The sequence below is a fragment of the Pezoporus wallicus genome, unplaced genomic scaffold (assembly GCF_028554395.1).
Source record: "Pezoporus wallicus isolate ANWC-B61680 ecotype Strahan unplaced genomic scaffold, APGP_CSIRO_Pwel_v1 contig_14159, whole genome shotgun sequence".
NCBI lineage: Eukaryota > Metazoa > Chordata > Aves > Psittaciformes > Psittacidae > Pezoporus > Pezoporus wallicus.
The window spans coordinates 745,934-765,566 of record NW_026642380.1 but is presented as its reverse complement, the minus strand read 5'-3'; the positions used below and the strand labels follow the sequence as shown (position 1 = coordinate 765,566).

The window sequence follows — 19,633 nt, the reverse complement described above, 5'->3', positions numbered from 1 at the left end:
ACCTGAAGGCAGGACACTGGCCCCAAAGCGCTGGGATGTGCATTACAGATTTGGAGGGTTTCTGTAATGTTTTTTCCTGTACTGGAGGCAGTGTCCAAGCAGCAGATCTCTGCCAGTTCCCTACAGTTGTTCCTTCTCCTCCCTCCTGCTTTGGGCAGGGAGGTTGTTCCCTTGGCACAGCCATGGTGCCACCTCCCACCAGCCATGGGATGAGCCTCTTCCCTTCTCTTAATTATGATCATTTTAGAGCATCGTTCTGTCTTGCGCATGGGCTTCTCTCTCAAACCACATCCCCCCTTACACCCATGGGCAGGAGCTTCCTCCCTCCCTGCTCACCCGACACGGCTCTGGGACCTGAGCAGCCAAACCTGGGAGCTTTTGGGGGCTGGATTCCTCCTACGCTTCGTTACTAACATGTAAACAGTAACTCCGGTTTTAACCGTGCTCAGCTTGCTTTGGCACTGGGGTTGTTGTCCATCTGATCCTCCACGAGGTGCAGCCTGCTATTTAGTTTGCACTCAGGAGTCACCATAAATAGCAGCTTTTGCTGCGGCTCCAGGTGACGGATGTTGTTTCATTCAAGCAGCTCCTCAAACTCCTGCTTAAAACTCCTTGGAGGCTGTTCCTTGGGTCTGAACACAGGCTCCCCTTCACCCTACAGCCCTCTGACCCTGCAAACCCACCAGTACCCTCTGCTCCTGGGCTGAAGAGCCCCTGCTCACTCCACTCGGGCACAGACGGGCATTCCCAACCTCCTGTGGTTTCCCAGCCTGTGCCAGCATCTGTAAGCAGAATGAAGTCACACTGTCCTCCCTGCACATACCTTATGGCAGCCAAACAGACTGCTCTAGTGGAAGGTGTCCCTGCCCGTGGCAGGGGGTTGGAACTGGATGAGCTTTAAAGTCCCTTCCAACCCAAACCATTCTAGGATTCTATGATAAGCCCTTATTCAATAAACACATTTAAGTGCCCACTGAGGTCCACCGCCACCCAGCAGAGACTTAACTTTAAGGATGTGGTGAAGTCCCACAACACGGGACTTCTCTCATGCTTTAATACTTTAATACTTGAAAAACTACTTGACCTCTCCAAGCAAATCAGTTTGGATTTTTAATACTGGCCATAAAATCTTGGTACAAATAAAGCCAGAAAGTTCCTTCTTGACTTGTCACCTCTGCAACTGTACGCCTGTGTTAGACCCTCCCCATGGTGGTGACACAGGACATTTCAGCTCAGGGGAAGGACGTGGAGTTCCCCATCGGCTGTGGTCCATGCACACACCAAACAGACCAGGACTGGGTAAATCAAGGCAGGCTTTGTCCAGTTGGAAAAGTCACCCATGAGGGCTGTGGGCCCCTGGGACCTTGCATGCTAAGCATGCACTGCTGCTATGTAGCAGGTAAAGCAAGACCGGGATGTCTCAGCCCCTGAGGAAAGCACTTGAGAGCATTGTGGTGATTGGGAAAACAGGGGTTGAAATAGAAAGTATTTTGCAGATTCAGAGCTGTGGACAAATCTATAATTTACGTTATAAATAGAACAAGATGAGAAAATTACAGGAGCCTCTTGGCTTCAGATGACGGAGGACAATGAACGGTGGTTTCTGTTGACAACAGGCAAAGGATTACTGGCAGAGCACAATTAAATCAATAAACCATCTGCACCTATGGGCAAGGTGTAGGCCAGAGATGTAAAGATGGGGGCTCATGCATTGATTTTATATGGTTTGATGAATAACCAAGGAAACAAATGGTGTTACACAAAACCATTCATCATATTTGGGCTTCTTACCTTGATACTCATCATCTCATGTGCTCTGATGACTTACAAGAAGTGATTAGAGAGAGGTGGTTGCACTGTACATGTTTTCCAGCATCAGGTGTGGCGTGATAAAAAGGAAGTAAATGTTTTTATCTAACACAATAAACCACACAATCTTCTTCCTCTTCCCCCAGTTCGTGCTGGGAACAAGCACATGTCTCTCTGCCACAAACAAGGAAATAAATTAGCTTTGTGTTGTCTCAGTGCTGCTTTACCAAATGTATTGGGGTGAATCCCCGTTATGACAAAGCCTTTTTGTTCAAATGCTGTGAATCAGAATTATTGTACGATAACATAAAGGTTTTGGTGGCTTGCCTGGAATTTATCAGGATTCTCCTCTTGACAAGCAAGCCTGTTGTTCCATAACCTCCAGTCATGTTGGTCAGAAATACCCAATTGCATGTGCAAGACCATGGGAATGGAGGAACTGTAAAACCAATTGAAGGCAACGTATCTGCCTTGGGAGCTGACGCCCAGCCGATATCCTCAACAAATGCCAAAGGAAAGTCCAGATTTCCCAAGGTAGTCATCCATAGCTGCCCCCACCAGGGTTTAATTTGTTGATCCTTAAGGTCCCTTCCAACCCAAACCATTCTATGATATGACTTGATATAATTTCATTGTATTCCCAATAGCAACAACTCTAAATCCCAAGCGTGTGTGACAAGATCCTGCCCAATGCATCAGCATTGGCTGTCAGATTTCCAGGGATCCCTTGGGATTTTGGTCTGTACATCATGTTTAGCCAAATACAAGACAGGATTTTCACTGGGTGTTGAATAGTTATAATGACAAGGGAAACTGTTCAGTCACCAACCCCATGTGAACAAGCAGCACTGTGTTGAGGCTCCATAACAGGTCTTTGTTTCCCGTAAACCCAGCACAAGAAGGTGGGGACCTGCAGCAATATCTCCGTTATCGTGTATCTACAGTTCTTCCCAGGGAATTCCCCAACTCCCTGGGTCTGCACTGCCCCTGCCAGCGTTTGGGCAAGGTTAGAGGGAAAGAAACACACATCCCTTAGATCAACAGAGAGAGTCTTCAATTCCTTTATTCAAGCTCTTGAAACACAAGGTCCTTTCATTAGGGCTATTGCTAATATTTAACACCTCTTGCTGTGTTTCCTGTTACAAGATGCTATATACTGCTGAAGGCTCATTTCCAACTTGGAATCAGCAATGAGCGACCACACCTTTAGTTTCTAACTGAGCTAGGGGTGAAGGATGTGAACCACATCATCTTTGTCCCTAGATCTCTCCCGTGGGCGGGTTTCCTCATTTTGCCCCCACCTCCCTTCCTGGCACTTGCTCAGAAGTCAGTTGAGCTCCTGCCTTCTTGTTTTTTTTTCCACTGCTTGATTATTTCATTTTATCTCTCTGATAATCTTATCAGTGAGGAAAGGGCATCTCCAACAAGTGGAGAGGCCATGACTCCACCAAATTGCATCTTATCAATGCATGGTTTAAATGTAATTTTGTGCAGAGTAGCAGGAAAAGGAACCTGTCTCCTGTGTTCACTGCACCCCCCTTACCCCACTCTTACCCTTTGCCAGAGACCTGCTGGGACTCACTTCCTCAAGAGATGGAATGAATGGTGCTGTTCTGGGCAAAGCACACCCAGAAAGTTAAAAAGTCACCAAAACCTGTAGCATCACAGCCAAGGCAACCTCAATGGATCCACCAGCTGCTGCGTAAAGCTGGTCTTCAGTTATGAACCCCCAAAGTGGCTCTGTTTAATACCAGTTTAGCTCTGAAGAGATACGGACAAGGCCGTTAGTTTCCTTTGGCTCACACTTCGTTGTGTCTTTGGAGAGCTAGAGCTTGGAAGCGAGATGGAGAACATAATCTACATCAATTGGACCATCAGTCAACCACTGGAATCATCTCCTCAGGGAAGTGGTGGCCTCCCCAGCACTGGACAGTTTTAAGGTCTGGCTGGACAGGATGCTGGGACATCTAGTATAGGTCATGTTTTGCCAAGAAAGGTTGGACCAGACGATCCTTGAGGTTCCTTCTGACCTGAGACTCAAAGATTCTATGAATTATGTCTATGGAAACCCCACCACAAGGAGAAGCAAGCCTGTATCCCGTGTCCCAGCCATCATGGCCAATGCTGCCTTCTGGATTTGGTTTCTTCTTCACACCCAGAACCGTAGCAAGGTGCTATGTCTGCTCCTTCCTTATTCCTCCTCCACCCCTATGGCCACAGGAGACTCCTGTGTTACCATTTAGGACTTGGTTTGTTTTGCATGGGAGTGAAGCTGCTGGCAGCAGCAGGCAAGGAGGGCCTGGAGCAAGTGTAGGGGGTGGTAAGAAGGAGGACGGGTCTGTGGTCCCCCTTGGGTCATGTAAGATCTGATAACCTAGTGTGGGAGCACAGGCGCCTTAGGGGAAAGGGTGCCGCAGTGGTTAGGGACATTGGGGAGATACGGTGAGCTTGGCCAGGGGCAGTCAGCACTGCTGGGACTTACCCATTCTTCAGGTTCCCAAGAACGGTGCACCGAAAGGCAATCTGGGCACATCCTCCTAATGCAGGATGCTGTCACTGACTGCATAAGGTCACAGTGAAACCCGTAACGGTGAGAAACTGGTTACATGGATCAGCGAATAGAGAGCGATTGTTTGGTGTGAACTGGCAGTCAGGCCGAAGGAGGAAGGAATTGATTCCAGAGAAGGAATTCAGAGCTGGCTGTTTACTGAAACTCACCAATAAACATCTCATGAAAGGCCCATGGTACTTCCTGCTGGGTGGGTAATACGAAAACAGGGTCTGAGAATGGAGGAGCTCAGGTAGAGAGTGTTTGGGATGGGAGCCTACAAGTCCTGCTCCTCTGGGAGCTGCACAGAGCCAAAAGAGGCTGCTTTGTGAGACAGACTTTCTGCTTCTGCAGCAGAACGTGGAGAATCGGAGGTTCCTCAAGGACACCTGGGCATGGCCCTGCAGGGACTGCAGTGTCTCTGTCCCGCAGCTCCAGAGACAGGCATATCTATCTCAGGATAACTGTCTAAACACCGGCATCTGTCCCATGGCCAGAGCAGAAGAATTTGCTGAAATTCCTGTTTTCTTGGTATCTAGAGATAACGACACGAGTGAGATCTTCTCTTTGTGTTTTCCAGGAAGGAATGAAAACACGATTCTCACACAAACTAACACTTCTGAACCTTTCACCATGGGCTTTCAGCGGAGGTATTTATTAGAGCTACTGAACCATGGCTGGAGGCAGCTCTGAACTGGATGTACAGGACAGACCTCCCCATCCAGCCCCCAACATGACCCCTTGGTCATGCTGCTCTGCAGCACCTTCTGCTTATCATCCTCCATCCAGTATGTAGGGCGAGAAGTTGGGGGGACCCAAGGCTGTGCTGCTGTGGGATCCTTTGAGTAGAGAGAGGACCAATGTGGGGGGCTGGATCCTGTCTTTGTGAATGTCCACACCCCACCAATGCGTGCTGAGTGTGAACAGAGAGCTGATGGGTTCAGCATCTACACCGACAGAGCCAGAGGTGCACGATCACCTCCATCAGAAACCACACACACACACACACCATGGAGTCACCAAGCCCTCACACACATGGTCAGTTATAAACCAAGCCCCAGTGGCAATGAGATGCCAGCAACCATGGAAATGGAGCGGGGGGGATACAGTGATCTGAGAAAGCCACCACCCCTGCCCGAAGATGCAGCCCTTCCTCTCTCAGCCCCAGCTATGACAGTGCCATAAAGAGGAAGTGAAGGTCCTGAAGCCATCAGATGCTTTTCTAGTTGGGGAAGAAAGGAAGAATATGATGGAGTCACAAGTTAATCCTGTTAATTCGTGTTATGACTCAGGAAGCTCCATTTCCAGATGGCTGCTTTTCCCCATAAGAGTTTTCCCACAGTTGATTTCATTTCCTAGGTAGACAAATTCCTACCGCTGCTCCTAACCAGCAACTTCAGGTGCACCATGAATTACAAGGGAGACACGCAGCAAAAGATAACAGTCAACTTCTGCTCTGGTGAAGTGCCCAGCTGCTGTCACCCAGCTCGTTCTGTCCTGACTTATTCCGAGTCTCAGCTCAGAGCTCTTCTGTAAATTCAGCATTTCAGCTGGCACAAACACCAGGGGCTCCATGTGGCTCTTGACCATGAGAGGTTCATAGAGCCATAGAACAGCTTGGGTTGGAAGGAACCTGCAAAGCTCATCCAGTCCAACCCCCCTGCAATGAGCAGGGACACCTTCAACCAGATCAGGGTGCCCAGAACCACATCCAGCCTGGCCTTTAATGTCTCCAGGGATGCTGCATCCACCACCTCTCTGGGCAACCTGCTGTTGGTCTGCTGGGGTCTGGGTACCACGCCTTGGCCATCAGGCCCATGCTGTGCTTTGTGGAGCAGCTGAGGATCTAGCCCAGGATTTCAAAATATGATGTTTCTTTGTTGTTCTTGGTATTTCCCCCAAAAGCAATAAACCAGATTATCTGGTGGCTGTGTACTAATAACCCCAAGCCCTTGGTGTACCTGGGAGGAGTACCAGGAAGAATGCAGCAAGGTGAGTGCGACAGTAACTGCAGGTTGTGTTTTCAGATGCTGTGCTCTCAAAAGCACCAAGATGAAAGGGTTTTGCTTTGGCTGATTGACACCCAATTAACCAGGCCTTTGCTTCTGCCTTTTCCACCGACCCATGTCCCATCCCAAGCTATAGGTAGACTTTGACTATCTCAGGAGCAGAGGCCAAAGAGGGGAGGATCCTGTCCCTGCAGAGCTCCCACCTTCTGGTGCTTCCCCAAGTTGGAGTCGGTCAAAGGACATTCCCAACTTTGCCCATGTCTCAAGGCTTCTGCTCAGCTGGTTTCACTCAAAGGTGGTTGTGATGACACCCTTCCTCTCTGAACATGCATCCCTGAAGATGTCGCTGAGTCAGATCCTGTTCCTATGGCACAGCTCTATTCTCAGGAGGGTGAGCTGGCTTTTTCCTGCCACTGGAAAATACACTACCCTATTTTCCACTTTTTTTCTTTCCATTGAAACGTGTGTCTAGACTCCACAAAGGGCAAAATCAACGTGGGACAGCCCTTCTTTCTGGGTTATTTCCAATCCCAGTGGGATTGAAATTTGGGGTTTTCACAAAGAAGCCCATTCATGACATTATTTTGTCTCCCAGGGCGACCTTTGAGGCCTAAAGGCCTCCGAGTCATTGACAATGCAACCAGAATTGGCCTTTTGCAGAAGTCTGGTTTTCCTCAGCTACTTCCGACTTCCTGGGATGGGGGTCTGAGGACCGCAAGTCCTCCTCTGTTCCACTCCTCTGGTACACCGCAATGGAGCAATTCCTTCCTGTTAAGCAAGACAGGAGAGGAACATCACCAGGAGGACTCAGTAAGTCTCCTCTGAGGAAGCCTGGGCAACTTTTCTGATCAAACCCTCCATTTTTAGTGATGAAAATGTTTGATAGATATTGTCAGCAGCTCAACATGGATTTGATCTGTGACTTTTCAGCAGTGTCCAAATGTTTATCTCAACGTTGTCTGGCTGAAGTGTTTTGGATTTGCCACGTGAAACGGCAGCTCTTGTTTCTCTCTCCCACTCCCCTTTAAAAATGTTTGGCTTCATGCTGAATGCTGGGAAAACTCTGGAAATATTAGGAATTCTTTTTGCCTTCATTTAACTGAAATATCTCTTTTGTATCTCCTCCTCCCTCCACTATTTCTTTCCAGTTTGTTCGTGCACAGGAGAGGTGTGGGTGGGGTGAAACAAGGATTGAACTGAACTGAAATATCTCCCTGTCTTGCACCTCACTCAGCAAAGTGAGAACTGTTTCCTCCCCACGTTCTCCCAGTGTCCTGATACTGCGACCAAAACCTTCTGTAGGTGAGAAACAAGCACCATGGAGACAGTGAAAGAGGAAGGATGGAGCCAGGTGAGGCACCTTGTGAGGAATCCACCTTTTAAAATCACTTTGGACTCGTAGCACACTGAAATGTGCCATTATTTGCAGCACAGGGCAGCAGCATCCTTGCTGTATTTAATCCAGGGCTCTTTTCCTGCAAAAGGCTTTGTGATGCTTCAGCATCTCTCCAGATTAGTTCTCCTTATCCCTCTCCCTCAGATTTCAGTGTTTATGGTTGGGGTTGATAACTGAGTAAAAGAAAGGGGTGAATTCAGCTCATGAATTCAGCTCATTCGGGGGTGAAAAGAGTTCATGAGCACTCCTCAGCACGGGAGCTGTCACCAGGGGGGTGATGTTAAGAGTTACCTTCTCTTGCCCTCTTCCCCACCATGGAAAGGGATGCAGCTTGATTCCCTTGCAAGATCCTTCATGCCTGGCCAGGATCCCGAATAACATCCTGACATCCCAAACCCTCTGACCCCCAGGTTTTTTATTTTATTGGTTTCTAAAATACTTATTTTATTGGTTTCAAAATATTTTATTGGTTTCTAAAAATCAGTTTTAATAAATTCCAAAGAGATACAGTAAACAGATCAGCAAAATTCTTCAAGAAACTCGATTATCTGGCATTTTCTTTCTCTGCAGGAAGAGAGCCAGTTCTGTAAGAACAAGCTGGGAAGACCTGGTGTTGCTGTAGCTCGTAGAGGTTGAGCTCCTCTGACTGCACAGCATTTACGGTTAAGTTCCAGCAGAATTTCAGGTGAAATCAATGAATCAATTCATAGAATTCCCAGCCTGGTTTAGGTCGGAAGGGACCTTAAAGCTCACCCAGTTCCAAACCCTGCTACGGGCAGGGACACCTTCCCCTAAACCAGGTTGCTCCAAGCCCCATCCAACCTGGCCTTGAGCACTGCCAGGGATGGGGTGTTGGTTTCATTGGTTTCATCCGGAATTTGATCAGCACCTTGCACCTGAGTCAGGTAAGAATAAGATCAACAGTTCTCAGAGGCTAAATGCACCATTACCTGCGCAGCCACGCAGTGTTTGCCAAGGAAAACTCTTCCTGTTAGTCTGAAACTTCTTTTTGCCTCCTCCTGGTCAGCAGCTACCACTCTGCACTAAATCTGCACTCTGGAGGAAACGTATGATGAGATGTGTACAGTTGTGCTGTAGGGCAAGGGACCAGCTTCTAGCACCCTCAAATGCAGTGCAGATGAGTCTCCTGAAATTCATACTCTAAGATAACGGGGGAAGGAAGGGTCTTCCATAATGCTCTAGCACTTCTAAGGAGATATTATTGGACTCATTACACCCCCACACTGATTGAAATACAGAAAAAGGCACCTCAACTAATGACATTTCTTATTAGTGTTGGGTTCTGTGAGCTCCATTTGAGAAGATGTATCAGAAGATAGCACATCTCCTGAGGCGATGCTTTGCCTCATCTATTTCAGAACATCTACTGTATTCACAGCATAGCACCTGAATACATCTTCCCTTCTCCCACGTCAAGTTTCATGCAGTTTTTCCACCAACACATAATCATGAAACACTTCGCGTTACTCTGTGCCCCAAACCGAAGGTATTAAATCATCCTGGGAGGAACAAAGCTCTGATACTCTAAGGCCAGTCTGTCACTGGTATAACACTTCCTTTGGTTGTGTCTGATCTTCAGTGAAAGTCTCTGTAAGTGAATTGTACGTCTGGGTGACTGTGGTGTGTCAGTCAGCGCTGCACTGGGATATTTTAGCAGTATAGGAAGATGAGTAAGTCACCCCACAGCTGGGAAACCTCTCCCATTCCCCACACGTGACCTATATGTCATTTTCCAGCACACAATTCCCTCCTGAGCACGTAACTGCTTGACCTGCACAGAGTCAGAGGCGAGTGTGATTCTCGCAGCCATCGTCGCGGGGCTGTACCGGCACTGCTTCTTCCAAGGCGGCCGAGCCCACCCCATTGTGCACAGCATGGCCACGATTCCCATGCTCTGCATGGCCTTTTGTGGTGCAAGGGCCACTGTTAGGAACCAAAGCGTGTTTCTTCTGCACCTGCTCCAGTATCTGCAGCACCTGGAAGTAAACTCTGTTGTGAGTGGGTCAGTAATTAGGGGAAAGCAGTGATTTCTTCTCCAGCTATTGAAATAATGCCCTATTCTCTTCCAGTGGATAGCCTGCCCCATGGATGCCCACGACCTTGGATCTCAGACCTCATTACACAAATGGATCAGTCTCACCTCACACAGAGAGGTGTAATGGTGGCCCAGAGGCAGGATCAGGACACAGGCAACATGGAGCTCTGTTTTTCTGCTCTTTCACACCACCCTATGATAACTCCTCATGCTACCACAGATTTCTTCACCTCCTTATGGAACCAAGAACCCCCCAGTCTGAAACCCACTTAACGGAGATGGAGAAAGGGAGCAGAAATAGAGTCAAGGTTAATTTTACCTGAGACTTGGGGATGATGCCAACTCTGAAGAACCCTATGTTTCCATTGTCGATTTTGGTGCAGTCCACGACTGTGGAGGCAATGTTCTCTGGAGAAGGCCCATCACAAAGAACTGCATCCACCTAAAAAGCAGCAGATGTTCACACCAAGTTCCCCTTGGAAAAGAGAGGTCAGTTTCCCCCTCTCAGCAGCAGGTAGTTATTATCAAAGCCAAATCCGCTCCTTCCTGCCCCACTGTATTGATACTGAGGGATGAATTTGGGATGAATGAACTTAACAAAAGCAGAGAGAGAGAGAGAAAGCTCCCTGTGGGATCAGCAGGACAGTAAAGGCAGGTCTACATCAGCTGAGGGGCTCTGAAGAAGTCCCATCCACACAGGAAATGTGTAGAAAATCAGATTTTAAAGGAGTTAGAGGTGGAAGATTTCTGCTGCCTTTTGTTTAAAACTGCCCTCACATAAGCTGCCATGAACACAGGAAATGTGGTATGCTCAGGGTTTAGCAGTGATGTGAAGGAGCCATTTCAATGGCCTGATCATTGTACTTCCAGAACTTAAGAAAATTCTAAAAGACAGGAATATTCTGGGGTTTTGGCACCAGTTTTAGACCAGGTTCACCTTTAGGTGGGAATCCGCTGTGTTCTGGTATCTCGAAACCAATCAGAGCACAGGCACATTCAGGCATCGCTGGTTTTATTGCTTGTAAGCAAAGTAGACTCTTTTTTGTTGCCTATATCATTCTGAGCTGGAAGATGAACAAACTCACTTTGCCAAGCCATAACCAGGCTGTATCAATCAGAAGAATTTTGGTTTGGTCTCCCAGACCAAGAATCAAGTTCTCTCTTTGACACTTTCTCACTGACACCAATATGAGGAGTGTCCTTAAGAGGTTTTTAATGAGATGTTTTCCCAGATGCTTTGTATCCCCTATTGATTTGTCTGCTGGAAACAAAGTGGTTGTATTGTTCCATCCCACATCTTCTGGGACCAGCTGGAATAAAGAGACACAGAGCCCCAGTTACCTTATCTCCCAGCTTGGCGTACACTTGGTTGTGGTGCGTTGTGTCTGCCTCTCCTGTTGGGTTAGCTGATGTGACCACAATGGGACCAACCTGGTGACAGAAACATGGGAATAAAAGCTCTGAGCAGGTTCTGCTGTTTAAAACAGATTACTTGAGCTCTGAAGTTCACTCACGAGTCCCTGTGACTAAAGAGAACTCAGTGTGACTCACAGGTAGAGACATCTTCTCCATAGGTCCCACCAAATCTGTGTATGGGTGACTAACACCCTGCTGAATTGGGGTTTACTGGTGTTGCTCAGGAAAGAATATTCTGTTTTCCAGCAATAGCAACTGCCAAAGACCTACAGTGTCTCTCCTAGAGATGATCGGAACATCTGGAGGATCACAGTTCCTCTGGCTATTCTGGCCCATGCTTGTGACAGAAGTGTTCTATGTAGGAACTCAAAGGGTTCTGTGAACTGCATCTTTTCTGGCTTTCTGACCTGGTGGTTAAACCTTCTAGTCACTTTGCTGCAATAAAATCAGCGACCAGCTGCCTGCATTCCCCACTGCTTCTTAGTGATATTTTTCTTGTGGGATTTACTCATTCTAGCACTTTTCAATCCCAAAACAAGGCTGGACATGTTAGGAATCTCCATTGAGAAAAGCAGCAAGAGAGGAGTGGGACATGCCTTTAGGTCTGTCAGGGTGCTCCAGTCTCTCACTAACCTCCCTTCCAGCAGGCCTGGGTGCTGGTGACTGACACCAAGCCTGCTCCCCGGGCAGTGGAAGGGCAAGGTCTGGTCCAGTGCTGCTGGATGAGCATGTTTTGGCCACTCACCAGGTCGATGAGGTGTGTGGTGACAGAGCAGTCGGGGATGCGGATGGCGACACTCTGAGGGGTACCCACGTATTTAGCAGAGTCCTTCATCCCCAGGAAGTCCACCCATTCACCTGCATGAGGAAGAGTCACCACACTTACGGATGTACATCGGTGCAACCACAAAGATCGTGCCAGAAATATCACCACGGAGCATGTGGCACTGCAGGGATGCAGCTCCAGTTGGAGTTTCAAAGCCAAAGCTCTCCAGGACAGCTTGGAAGTCACAGCATTTCCTCACCTCTGGGAACCACCAAGCTAATAGGAGATGGCCAGGCAGCCTCCATGAAGTCCCAGAGGAGGGGACTGAACAAATGCTTTGCAGGTTCCAGTTGCTTTAGGCTAGAAATCCAGAGTGACATGGGGCGATCCTGAGCCTGGCGCTTGGACCTGGAAAGGAGGTGAGAGAAATGAGCCTGGGAGTAAGATGGGGATTGATTTTCAAGCTGGAAAGGAAACTGTGTAAAGACAAGGTGTGTAGGCTCTGCCCCAGGTCATCAGTCTGTAGTAAAAGTAGGACTGTTCAATGGATGACCTGACAGGAAAGGACAGCAGTGACTATTGCCAACCTGGGATGCCTGCTCCAGTTCGAAGCTTAAGCTTCTTACACAGTGATGGATAGCAGTTCCAACTGCTCAAGTTCTAAGTAAAGTGCACCAATACAAGGGGTCCTGTCTGCTTACAGAAGCACAGCCAGAGGCATTCGTTTAACATGAGAGGTGTTTTGCTTGTGACCATTTATACCTACGAATAGGCATATTTGCCACTTTTGGGGGTTTCCTTGTGATATCCAAGCTACCCAGCTCCATCACCTGCCTCAGTCTCCTAGAAGACAACTGCAGCTCAATTGTCTCCTTTCTTCATTCACATCTTCTCCCTCAGGCTCCTCACCTTGTTGTTCCCATGAAGGGTAAGCTGTGCATCTCATATCTCGATGGCTGCTGTAGCCACTACTCAGCAGCAGCTCTAAGCCTTAGAGGCTTCTTTAGACAACCCAGGGAAGCCCTCACTGGGGCAGCAAGACAAGTACTTACTGGTGAGCTTTCTCCACGGCATCAGGGCGGTTACAGGCTGCCACAAGCACATAGACAGTATCTGTGGGGATGCCGCAAGTCCCTCCATTCTTCAGGATATCTGTTGGCATGTGAACAGGGCAGAACCCCTTGAGTGACTAGAAGTGAAGGGCTGTAATTCACGGAAGAGCTGTCACAGACAATACAGCCAATTCGGTGCTCTCATCTCCTGTTCCCAACTAACAAAGCTTTTCCTCTGACAGTGCATTTTCTAGCATTCATCCAAGAGGAGAGCTGGCATTTAGGGGAGTTCTGGGCCACGTTCATCAGGGCCAGAAGAAATTCAGCCCTGTGGAGAGAGCAAGCACCATGCGTTTGCCCTGTTTTCTCTGTACAAAGCTTCCTGTGGCTTCATGTATCTCATGTTGGATGAGCAGACAGGGATATGATCGTAGAATAATGGAATCCCAAATTGGTTTGTGTTGGAAGGGACCTTAAAGCTCACCCAGTCCCAACCCCCTGCCACGGGCAGGGACACCTTCCACTAGAGCAGCTTGCTCCAAGCCTCTGTGTCCAACCTGGCCTTGAACAATGCCAGGGATGGGGCAGCCACAGCTTCTCTGGGCACCCTGTGCCAGCGCCTCAGCACCCTCATGATACAGGACAGACAGCAGAAAATCCACTGCTAAACCCAGCTGCTACAAAGGAATCGATCCTATTTCTCCCCTGGTGTCTTTAGCTTCTAATGACTCTGGTAACTTGGTCCACTTCATCAAAATGTCATCAGATTATCATGGTTTCCACATCTGGATTGAACAATGTCCTGCTACAGAACCTCCCAGAATTTACCCTCCACCCCACATTACACCCTATGTATTTCTCTTACCTGCAATTCTCTTGACTGAGGAAGCTTTCCTGGCAGGCAGGTGAAGGCACTTGGTCATTCCTCCCCCTACACCACTAAGCTGCACAATGGGTCTACCCATTGGCAAACAGGAACCCTCAAAGATGCTGTTGCAAAGGGCAGACAGGAAGCAGTAAAAGCTGATCAGACCAAAGATGAGAGTGGCAGCAATGTCATAGCCAGCTGGAAGAGCATGGATGGCATCCAGCAAGAAGCTGATGGTGATGAGGAAGAAGGTGAGGGAGTAAAAGAACCAGGTGATGTTTAAGAAGAGTGTGCAGAAGACAATGAAGCCATTGAAGAGCATGAAAGCAATGATGCCTACTGCTGTGTGGAAGCTTCTGGTAGTGTCATAGAGGCCAGCATATCTTGTCAAGCCCCAGACGATCCACATGACAGCATAGAGAATGAAGGCAGTGCTCTCCAGGGTTTTACCCCGGGCAAAGGCTACTGAGCCACCTAGGAGCTTCAGGATCCCACCAGCTACCACTACCCATGGAATTACAACAGTAGCAAGCGGAGCCTGTGGGTCCCCTGTCATTGTGATAGCAAAAGAAGCGAGGACACTGCATGCATAGCCAAGTACTTCTGCGTCCGCATATCTGGAATACCCTAGGTAGGGAGCATGAAGGTCTGGCCCTTCACGAAGCTTCAGGAAAGAGCTGCGAGCAAGCAGGGCCTTCACAGCCCCCTTCCCTGTTGGGATCTTGGCACTTGCTTTCGCATTGTACAGGTGAATGAGAGTCATCAAGGCTGAGGCCACAAAGATGGCCACATCCACGCCTTGGGGTCCACCTTCAAAGAACCCCTTGGGGCAGCAAGCTAATGCAATGCAGTAAGCCATGTAAACCAGCAAATAGAGGCCATCCACTGGGCTCTTCAGAGTGAGGAAAAGAGCCAGGACAGCAAAAAGAATTGCAAAAACCACCAGGACTGGAGTAGGGAAAGATGGCTCCTCTGGCTGCCAGGTTGGGTACAGAAGGCAATAGCCCCCAGCCAGTTTCAGGATGGAAGTGAAACCAAAGAATGTAGCCATAAGCACATCCATGGCACGGTATGATAAGATGCAGATGCCGATCTGGTAGATCCCAGCTGCCCACAGCCAGGGCACTTGACCAATAAAGAGTTTGCCAGTGACACCCAGGAGCCTGCAGCCAAAGACACTGGCAGGCAGCATGTTCAGGATGAGACCCGTGACTACAAAGGGATTCATGCTGCCACTGGAGGGCTGGATCTGCTCATGGCTCTTTTTCTTGGCCAGATCTGTGCCGGGGAGGGCAGCTTTCTCTTTGGTTAGGAAATAGAGAATCCTGCCCAGAGCAAAGTAGCCACCAACCAAGCAGACAACCATGTAATTGCAAGCCACAGCAGAGGAACCGAAAGCTGGGCTGTAATGCATGGCAACTTCATGAGCACTGGCAAATGAGACAGCAGAAGCAATCATAGCTAGGATGACCTCTCTGCACAGGAAACCCACTGCTGCAATAATGAGGAGAGCCAAAGTAAAGGTGACCAGGCCAGGCACCACGGCATTGCGGAAACTGCCAGTGTCCTTCAAAATTCCTTGCCCTTCCAGGATGAAGACCACTCCATAGCCACACCAGAACACTGAGATGGTCAGGCAGAGGGACAGGAGCAGGGAGGCATTTCTTAGGCTTCTCCAAATTCCTGTAAAACAAACAATAATGGAGACAGACTGTGATTTTGAGACAGTAGGCTATGCTATAGGCACATGGTGTGTTGGAAGCATCATCACTATGCTAACATGGAACTGCACAGGTCCTGCATGATGCTAGACAGAGCTATCATGAGTTTGGGTAGGTCTGCACTATTACACTGTGTAGACATGACTGTAAAGACTCCACCAGCACAACACTTTGTGGTCATGAGAATGCCTGAGGGGAGCTCATCACTCCAAATTCACAGGGAGAAACAACTCAGCATTCATTCTGAAGAGTGGACTTTGTTATAGCCAGTGATTTTTTCTCTCACATAAGTAGTTCTTTTGGCATTTGCACGTTTGCCAGTTCAATCCATGGAAGCCTGGGAACTGTTTTTAGAGAAAACATGTATTCAGTCTGTTAAAACTCTTGGAGATGCTGGTAAAGCATTTGGTCAGAACTAACATGGATTCCTTTGGTTGTCTCTGGAAGAAAAATCTGCTGTGCTGACACACCCCGCTAGCAGAATGAATCGAGGTTGTGACAAGACCAAGTACATGCAAAGCTACAGCAGGGGGAGGCCTTGAAGCTGGCCACCCCTGAGTCTTACCTGCATATGCCAAAAGAGATGACAAAACCAACAGAAGGACGCCCAGAGCTGTGCTGGGGATCAGAGGGGCTGCTCGGGGCAAGCTGTAGAAATGCACCGCCAGTAAGAGTGCTCCTGTGAGTGACAAGGGAGGGGGAGAGAAGAAGAGCTTGTAAATTTGTCCCCAAAACCAGGAGAGAACCAGAGTGGCAAGCGCAGGGAGCAGGAACAAACAACAGTGCAAGACCTGCACACAGTGAAACCTAAGGGGAGCAGAAGGGTGTCTTGTAACTCGGTTTGTGTACAAGGTCTCACCTCTTTCTGAGTGCTCAGCTTTAAGAAACTTGAATTTAATCACGTTTGAAAGTGCTCCCCCGTTGTCAGGACAAGGTAAAACTCAGCTCACAGACACAGACAGGGAGGGAGGGACACACACACACTGCAGATGGTCACATAAACATGGTGCTGACAGAAAACTAGCCCAAAATGAGAAGGGGCAGCACTCAGAGAGAAGAAACACAGAGAAGGAGCCAACGAAAGGCAGTGAGCACAGAATAGGTCAGACCGGGCTTGGAGCAAGCTGCTCTAGTGGAAGGTGTCCCTGCCCGTGGCAGGGGTTGGAACTGGATGGGCTTTAAGGTGCCTTCAACCCAAACCAGTCTGGGATTCTCTGACTCTATGAAAACGGCTGCAGAGAAAACAGCTAGGAAAGGAAAGGAAAGTGCATACAAATCAAAAGCATTTATGAAAATGACTACCAAAAAGTTTTGGTATGCTTCCCACCCAGGATGGATCGAGTCCAAAGCTTCAGGCCAGCACTTGAAAGCCAAGACAAATATTTTGTTGGCTGCTGGAACAGGCACCGGGATCTCCGGATCTAAAAGCTATTACCCAGGCAGAGAAGATTCCGACTAAACAGGCTCTTTAGCCCCCTTTGGAAAGGGGGTTGTCCAGGCAAGCTAATCCCGACCTCATCCTCCCATGCCAAGAAGACTCAATCCCTACCTGCGGAAATGCCCAAGAGCCCTATGGAGGAATGCAGTGACTCAGGTTTCCTGTCTGCCATCGCAGAGCCCGCTGCGGACCCAGCAGCGGCTGAAGTGCTGCTCTCCTGCTTCCCTAGCTCTTTATAACCAAAGCAGCTCCTCTGGCCCGCGTTCCTCCCTGCTCTCCACCCCTTTTCCCTACAAACATCTCCTGTTCGCTCCCTTTCCGCCTGCGGGAGGAAATGCAGATGAGTTCCGTGCCGCAATAAATTTCTCGCTGTGAGTCAGCCGGGGCCGCTGGTAGCTCCCTCCGGGGGCCTCTTAATTTTACTGTTGATTAGCCCTTGTTAAAAAGGCCACTTGAAAACCAAGGCCAAGGCTTTATTCCTGTCGCTGCCTTTTTGCTGCTGCCAGTGAGGAAATTGCAGCGGTTAAAATGGAGGGGGTTTTGTAACAAATCCATCTTGCTGGAGCAAACAAGCCCTTTGCAAGCCCAAGAGCTCCCTCGGGACCAGTTATTTCTCCTAACACTGGCCATGGTCCTGCTGTTTGTCCCTGTCACAGCTCTGAATGTCTGGCAGCAGCGTCCTGTGCTGGGCAAACCCAGGGCAGAGGCAGTGCCATTCCCTTAAAGGTGACTTCTGTCCGTGTGTCACTCCACATCCATCTAATCCAGCCTCTCTGCCCACCTTCATGGAGAACTCCCCCGAAGTGGCTCTCATGACTGAGGTGCACATGCAAAGATGCAGTCTGGAGTCCACTGGTGTGAGGATTAATTCAGAGGAGCTTTCGTGGCTTTCCAGAGCTATACAGGCAACAAGTGAATACCAGGCAGTGCCATGGTCACTGCTGTATCCCAAAGGAGACACGATGGACCTATTCACAGCTTCCTACTGCTTCCCGTGGAGAATATGGGATCAGGGCATTGAGGTGTTTACCAGTGGAAAGCAGTGGACACTGGACTCAGGATCCAATGGGAATTAGGCAGGGGACTGTTCTGTGGGAGCTGACAGAGCTCTGATGGAAAAGAGGGACAACACCTGCCTGGATTTGGGTACATTCCCCCATCATTTTATTGGTGAGCAATGGGCCAGTGTGGGGACTGTTCCCATGCAGGACCCAGCTTATGTCTCCATCAGCCCCAGTTACAGCAAATTCCACTCTCAGCCTCTTGATAAGATGACAGATGTAGAACATTGTAGAGTTTCCCACTCCTATGACTGGGTGGTCAAGGGTGGCTCTGCAGAGGCCCTACAGCATCAAGCTGTGATGTTCTTCTAGGCAGCCCACTGGAGCATGATGGCACATTCCCATTGTGTGGCATCATCCCTGCAATGCCTCCACTGATTTCTTCAGTGCTTTGGAGGACAGTCATCTTTAACTGTGCTCACCCTTCCAGGAGAGCTTTGAGGCAACAAGGTTGCTCCACACTCATCGTCAGTAGAATATTACTGCAGGTTAAAAGCAAGGTGTTAATATTAAAGCCTGGTGTCTTTGCCATAATAAATTTGTGCTGACATTCCTACACAGAATGGAATAACTCAGCTGAAAAGTGTTACAAAGAATATGTTTATGGCAGCTAGATTTTCAGGTACAATATGTTGATTGAGATAGATATTATTACACGAGGAAGCAGGCACTGGAACCAGCCTAGTGTGTCCAGTTACACCTAACCTGGTAAAGGGAATTATACTGGTAAGGCAAACCTGCTCAGTCAGTTTGCAACAGGCAGGACTAAATGAAGTTGGTTTTAATCATCACCTCTGGCTATCTCTGTTCCATCATTAACGGGATTGCTCCCTAACCAGCTGAAGGAGGAAGAATCTATCTTCAGATTCACCTGCTTTTCCAAGCAAGAGGAAATGATACGTCTCTAAAATACAGTTAGAACACCTTGGATAGCAGAAAACAAAAAGCAGTGAAAAGGCTTTGGGTGTTTTCCACACAGATCTCATGGTTTAATTCCTGTTCTGGGTAATAAAAGTAACTGGAAGGCAAAGCCTGTGTTAGATTAGCTGGACTCCAAGTCCTTTCTCGCGTGCTGTTTGCTCCTGCTTGTATAGGTAGCAACTAGGGATACTTGGTGCCTGGGTTCACTAGTTTTAAGTGCATGGAATAAATCAAGTCACCTGCATCAGCAATGAGGATCTTCCTCTTGCCTGCTATAACTAACCACTAAATGAAGTATAACTTTATTATATAGAATCATAGAATAGTTTGGGTTGGAAAGGACCTTAAGATCATCCAGTTCCAACCCCCCTGCCATGGGCAGGGACACCTCACACTAAACCATGGCACCCAAGGCTCTGTCCAACCTGGCCTTGAACACTGCCAGGGATGGAGCATTCACAACTTCCTTGGGCAACCCATTCCAGTCTATATACCTGTCTACATACATTATATACATATACTTCATGTCTCCTGCAAATATGGTGGAGACCCAAGGAAAACGTCTCATAAAT

General features: G+C 48.4%; 1 protein-coding gene across 1 annotated transcript; it reads right to left on the bottom strand.

Moving 5' to 3' along the window:
- Positions 1 to 8,237: 8,237 nt before the first annotated feature.
- Positions 8,238 to 17,863, bottom strand: LOC130610087 (uncharacterized). The gene is made up of 9 exons (XM_057429672.1): positions 17,191 to 17,863; positions 16,207 to 16,320; positions 13,918 to 15,603; positions 13,053 to 13,152; positions 12,260 to 12,408; positions 11,980 to 12,092; positions 11,160 to 11,249; positions 10,138 to 10,260; positions 8,238 to 9,759 (listed from the first exon to the last, which is right to left on the bottom strand). The coding sequence occupies exons 1-9, from the start codon at positions 17,249 to 17,251 to the stop codon at positions 9,565 to 9,567; spliced, it is 2,631 nt and encodes an 876-aa protein (XP_057285655.1). The 5' UTR covers positions 17,252 to 17,863; the 3' UTR covers positions 8,238 to 9,564.
- Positions 17,864 to 19,633: the final 1,770 nt, after the last annotated feature.